The following is a 6,958-nucleotide window of genomic DNA, read 5'->3' on the forward strand; positions in this document are numbered from 1 at the left end:
TGCAATAGAATGGTTTGTAGCTATGACATATATTAATTAAAAAACATACATAAATAACACAGGCTAAAAGGTGAATACTCATCTGATGCTTTTAAATAGTTCTACCCCAGTGTACCTAGCCTAAGTGTAGTACGAGGTAAGACGTAGGTGCTGTTTTCTAAAGTATAGCTAACTATAGCTATAGTTTTAGTTTTGCCAAGAGTTGCCAAAAGTTTCTCTAAGTTCTAGTCTGCTCCATACCTTAGAATGAGCGAGGTTGGAATCTCTTTTCCGGGACTCGATATCTAACACCCCGCAAGGGGAGTCAGAAACACTGGAGCTGGATTCTCTGCGAAGAGGATGACAGCGTCTGGTCATTGCATCAGGCTGGAACTCAATTTCCTTCCGAACTTGCCGTGGCGAACCGCAAGTAGGCAGTCGAGCTGGATCGTGCCGGAACCGTAGTTTGCCAGGGCAAGTGCAGGTATATTTATACCATGAAGGTGTTTAGGAATGTCTGTATAGACGTAAAAGTCGGGCATCGGAACGTCATGAATGAACCCCTAAGGAATAGATGTTCATGCATAGTAAATGAGTTCTCGGAGAAATCAATATCCAAGCTAGGGAAATTACTAAAGGGTTAAGAGTCCGGTTTTCCAAGCACTCGTTGTGACGTGGATGGACGGATGTAGGAGACCATGCCTGTATTTGGTTAGCACGGACAATGCCTAAATAAAGGCTGGATTTTCTATGCCTAAATAAGGGCAATATGAATTGTACCTATATAAGGGCATAAATCGGGAAACCTATATACGGAATCTAAATCTACACACAAAAGAGTGAAGAAAGAAGCGGCTATAGCAGAAAAAGAACAGCGAAAAACGATATATCAAAAAGCGCTAGAACTAAAAAAATAAGGAGATGAAGGTAATAAAGAAAAATAAGACAGGGAGTGTCGTTTAGAGGTAACTGGCCAGTACCCTATTAGGCGCCCCATCTATCCCATACTTGATAAACCTCAGGATGATTCCATCTTATTAGATCGCCCCCCGGCCCCGTATAAGTTTCCCTCTGCCCCTGAGAATAATCTTTCCGACGAAGAACATCTTTCTTCGGATGATAAAGACAAAGATAAGTCAGATGAGCGACAAACTCGCTCTACTCTAACTATTGTCGAAAAAGCTACTATCAGATCCACTGTTCGTAAAGAAGCCCATGAGATTACCTCTGCTCCAGATCTTGTAGCGATGGTTCAACAGTGGAAAGAATTAGAGCCGTTATATTTTGCAGAGAAGTTTACTTGGGAAGTAATACTTAATTTTAGAAACCTTTCGACAAACTTAGAGCCCACTGATATAAATTCTGATTATAAACAATTAAGTGATAGAACTTTTCTTTGCTCAAAAACACCTGATCTAATTAGGCGAGTTGTTAAATTACGAGATGACACATTTCACTTAAAAGCGGAGAAAAAAGCAGCTGGTAAAACTAAAACTGTACAAGTAGCCCAACCCTCAGAACAGATAGTAGAAGCTCCAGAAACAGACAATGGATTTATTAGTACTGAAGTTAATATCCGACCAATGCGCAAAGCTGCACCTTTGTATGTTCCTCTGAAGGGTACAGGAACCGATGAAGATAAAGCTTCACTCCCGATGAGCACCCCTATACAACCGCTCAGGATGGACCTGGGTATTCAACCAATTGCGGACATGGTCGCCTCCAGACCAGTAATGTATTGGCGACGACTCTGGAGCACTCCTGAACTTGCCATCTTTCAGGAGGAACTGAAGTCCATCCTATTGCTACCAAAGGCAGGCGCTACCCCTTGGTTAGCTCACGTTAAAAAATCACTCAGAGATATAGGGAGAGAAGACCTTTGGCTTTCACCTGAGGATACTTGCCCCTCTCTGCCAAAAAGATCATTGGCAAAAATTTTGCAGGAACACAAGTTGACTCAGATCATTCGATCTGCTAACACTGTAAATTTGACCTCGGCTTTTCTCGAGGTCAAAATCAGCTACAGACTCGAGTCTGCAATAGATCTGATTCACCCGGTATTGGCCAAAAAATTATACCTACAATTCAGGCATGGGTCTCTTCCCCTTTTTTCGAGAATAAATAAATGGGCTGGCTTACCCAGACAATCTTGCCCTGGGTGTGGTGCCACTGACGAAACTGAGGTTCACGATATAATCTTCTGTCCGGCATATAAAATCTCCCGTAGAAAATGGATAATCCAACTCGCTAAGAATATAGGGGTCACCAACCACAGAGATCTCTTCAGGTTGCTGAAATATGATTCTTACCCCCTATACGTTATTGTGATAGCTAAATTTCTCTTTTCTATGTGGCTAACCAGAAGACAACTACTACCTCACTGAGGCAATTATACTGGTACTATTTATTGTTATTATTCTGTTTTAATGCATGAATTGCTGAATTGTATTTGCACTCAGAATCATGTTTTAAATCTTTTTATTTTTCCTGTTAATACTATATTATGCTATTTTATGACTTTTATGGCTTGTAGCCGAAATAAAGTTTTTCTGACTGACTGAATGACTATCTTTAAGTAAAGGAATTTTTACACTGACAAAAGACAACATTGTTTTGTGTGTAGCTTACAAAAGCTGGAGTCTTCTGCCTATATCAGGAGTGTTGGCATATGTTCTTCTTGTCCCTTGGCTTTCTAATCCACTTCACAATCTCTGCAAGCATGCTGGGTGGTTCCCAAACACAGCAAGGATGGGACTCACGTGCGTCTCCCATTCCTGTGCCACTAATCTATCTGACAAGTTTCAACCCTGTGTTTTTTACAGTTACTAGGGTCTCACTCCAGTCAATGTACCTACCTCATAACTTTAGATGTTTCTAATTCAAATCTGCCAATCTAATTACATCAGTTTGTCACATTGGTGAAAGTTTGAGGTGGCGCTGATTTGATTCAAATGTATCTAGATGCTACTCATGAGTCTCTGCAGTAGCAGACTTTTAACTCAAACAGCTAAATGTAAAGTTCACCACTTTGTTTAATAGTTTACTTTGTATATTTAAGACTTTCAGGGATTTATCCCTCCCCCACCCATATTTTATATTTTTTCTTTACTGATGTCAATTGGTTGATTCTTGGATGCAGAAATGTTCTTCATGTATTTTTTTACTACTTTTTTAGGACACTGTAGAATGTGGGATTAAAGCTGAAGAAGTCACACCCACAGAGCAGGTACAGGCAACCTAGTGATGCTCGTCAAGTGCTGGCTGTCCATGTACCCAAGGACCCTGGTTACACTAATGATTGTAGAAACACCCTCAGGCCTTTCAAACAAATGCAACAAGAGAGTAATTTTGAGTGTGAGTAGTTTGCATTAGTTTATAAACCTGTGCAGTACATTCTCTCTTAGTGATAAACTCATACTACAGTATGAGTAAAAGTCTCATACTCTGAGACTATATTGACAATGGTGGGTAGAAGATGACAGAACAACTGCAAACTGTTTTGAGGGCAATAAACAAACTACCAGGGACTTCAAGTGACTGAGAAACGAATTTGATAATGTCATCCATACAAAACGATCTTCGTATTGCACACCTTTCTTCACTAATGTTCGTAGATCTCATGGGCCCTCCTCTGCATCTTTGGAATCCATTGCTATATGTTAACAGGTGGCTGACTGTGGTATTTCCTATTTATGCCTCAGTACCTTTCTTTGCACTTTGCAGGCATTTTCGGATTGATTTTTTCGACTTACTTTATTTGGTCATTATGATCAAATTCTAAATGTTGTATTAAACATTGCACTTTAAAAATATAGTTAATATACAAGAACTATGCTATATTTGACTACTAAACAGGAAGCCAGGAGTGCCGTTACCTTGCAGACAACAGGGTCATGATTTGAATGGTGCAGCAGGTGCAGTTGCACCGGGACCAAAAGTTGTCAGAACTGCAGGCACTAGGGTCATGATTTCAATGGTGCAGTGACGGCGGGGCCCAAAGCTTTAGGAACCCCTCTAAACTCCAAATAATGCAATCTTTTCTACTAAACAGACAGTCACAAGTGCAGTTACCTTACAGGAATAGGGTCATGGTTTGAATGGTGCAGTCACACCGGGCACAAAAGGTGTCAGAACTCCTCCAAACACATAATACTGCTATACTTGACTACTAAACAGGCAGTCACAATCTCAGTTACCTTGCAATTAAAAGAAACTTAAATTTGAATGGAGCAGCAGTTGCAATGGCACCTGGGCCAAAAGCTCTAGGGATCCCACTAAACCCAGATTATTGCTAAAACTAAACAGGCAGTCACAAGTGCAGTTACCTTGCAGACAACAGGGTCACGACTACAACGGTACAGAAGGTGCAGTGACACCAGGACAAAAAGCTCTAGGCACCCCACAAAACACCTAAAATTGCTATATTTTACTACTAAACAGGAAGTCACAAGTGCAGTTATATAGCAAGCACTACAGCCATGATTTCAATAGAGCAGTGGGTGCCGTGGCACTGAGACCAGAAGCTCCAGGCATCCCACTAAACACCATTTATTGCTATATTTTACTACTAAACAGGCAGACACAATTGCAGTTATCTTGCAGTTAAAAGGGAGTGGATTTGAATGGTGCAGCAGCATCAGGGCCAAAAGTTGTCAGAACTCATTTAAACACCAAATATTGCTATATTTACCTACTAAATAAGCAGTCACAAGTGCAGTTGCCTTGCAGGCACTAGGGTAATGATTTCAATGGTGCAGTGACGGCAGGGCCCAAAGCTCTAGGAACCCCTCCAAACTACAAATATTGCAATATTTTCTACTAAACAGGCAGTCACAAGCGCAGTTACTTTACCAGAATAGGGTCATGATTTGAATGGTGCAGCAGGTGCAGTGGCACCGTGGCAAAAAGTTGTCATAACTCCTCTAAACACATAATATTGTTATTACATCAATTAATTATATCATTTCCCGCTTTCATATCATTTCTCAAAATGTTATTACTTACCCGCACTATACAACTAGTAACAGCACAATATATTGCCTTTTTGTACATAAAAAAGTCATAACACTTTAACAGACTTTCTGTAGCACAACTGCTCAGCACGCTACAACTTACAACAAAAAACAGCTTATTATAAATCGCATACGCGAAACCTAATGAATTTTACCAATGCTTGTTTTAGGACTTGTGCCCAGAATGGATGGAACAGAAAAACTCATCAGGGAGGATTTTCCTGGTACTAAACTGTTAGCAATTTCTGTGTTAACAGGAGGGTTAACTTTGATTTTCAGGACAAGCAGGCCAGTTTGGGAGGTGGTGGGGTGAGCTGATTGTTTTGTAGGGCAGATGTTTAGGAATATAATTTGAAATATCCTGGAAAAGATGGACTGATGAAATGAGGCTTAAGGACGGTTTCATGGGCAGCATTCAGGTAGGAGTCAGGCAGAAGGTAAAAGGGTTGGGGACGGGAGTCCCGGAGGTCAGGAGTCCCGGAGGTCCAGAGGTCCAGAGGTCCAGAGGTCCAGAGGTCCAGAGGTCCAGAGGTCCAGAGGTCCAGAGGTCCAGAGGTCCAGAGGTCCAGAGGTCCAGAGGTCCAGAGGGGTGGGGTGGTTGGGGCATAGTTTGATCTATGAATCGGTGAGGTGATTGTTTATTGTCTGTAAGTGGAGATGTATTTGACAGTTTCTGTCGTGATTGCACTATTTTACCTAAATAACAAGCTCCTCACAGCATGTTTCGGATTTAGTCTTCGTGAGCCACAACTAATATCAATATTATTATCTGAGTGAGTATAGCCTTCCGACTTGTCATGCTAATCATTCGTGCTTAAAGCACTAAAAAACATTAATTCTACGTGCCTCCTATCCAAAATGAATCACTTCCGTCATAACCACACACGTCTCATGTAATGTGTGACACTTTCAGCCAATACTGACTTAAAATGCAATACCACTACTCGTGCTGTTATTGTTTTAACCTATACTTACAATGTTAAAAATAGTCCCCGTAAGTAAGGTGCAGTTAGTTGGTTGAAAAGTTGGAACTTACTGGTGATAAGAGTGACATACTTGGCAACTATGTTTATGGCGCTACGAAGCAGCAAATTGGCGACTCCAAACGCTGGCTACAACTAAAGCTAATCGTGTTTCTACGAATCGTGCGTCCCCTCCAAAAACATACTCTGTATGGCAACTACATTTATATAGCGTTTCCCCCCCACCGACCTGACTGTGGGTCTGAAACACCAAAATGCACTCTGGCGCGCAGCCCAGTGAAAGCTCCACCGTATCACCGTACCTTATCAAGTCGTTTCTTGGTCCATCCGTACCACAGGCAGGACTCCACGTTGCCCCCGCCATTCCCGGGGACGATCACCGCTTTTCTGGGGACTCTTGGACCATTTTCTTCATGAGCCATATTACCTCTACAGAACACGCGTACCATTCACTGCAAGAGCTGTTGCTGCTTAGACTAGAGAAGAAGACAGAAAGAGGCCGAGCCCACACACTGATGCGGAAGGGCTAACAAAGCGAAGTTTACGGAGTGCTCAGCACAGGGCATGCGTTACACCACAAACAGAGCAGTCAGTGTCCTTTTGGACTGCCAATAAAAGTACAAAACAAGCACTGGCATAGCCAATAGGTCTCACCTTTGGGACCTTATATAAGAGTATAGCCAGAGATGTTTGGAAAGAAATTGTACAAATAGCCATGCAGATCAAACACAAAGAGCCACTTTATCTAAACTTTGCTCATGTACAAGACCTTTTTATATCAAATCAATAAGCTCACCCGTAACGTTTTAACGAATGTGAACTCAAAGGTATGGAGCACTTAATTGTTATAGGCTGAATGTTATACGAATACCGATAATTTTTCGAATGTTATTACTGGCTTAATAATGCAACTTGGCTTGAAATAAACTCCAACAACGTACACACGCCCTATGCAACCAATCCTAATACTACTAATATTTCAGA

General features: G+C 41.5%; 1 protein-coding gene across 1 annotated transcript in view; it reads right to left on the bottom strand.

Annotated features, from left to right (window-relative positions):
- Window positions 1–6,521, bottom strand: part of RBBP9 (RB binding protein 9, serine hydrolase) — a 172,286-nt gene extending 165,765 nt beyond the window's left edge. The window contains exon 1 of the mRNA XM_085611770.1: window positions 6,277–6,521. Coding sequence (XP_085467896.1) covers window positions 6,277–6,423 — 147 coding nt within the window. The 5' untranslated portion in view covers window positions 6,424–6,521. The remainder of the gene's footprint in view (window positions 1–6,276) is intronic.
- Between the last annotated feature and the right edge of the window lie 437 nt (window positions 6,522–6,958).

The sequence above is a fragment of the Triturus cristatus genome, chromosome 6 (genome assembly GCF_964204655.1).
Source record: "Triturus cristatus chromosome 6, aTriCri1.1, whole genome shotgun sequence".
NCBI classification, from domain to species: Eukaryota; Metazoa; Chordata; class Amphibia; order Caudata; family Salamandridae; genus Triturus; species Triturus cristatus.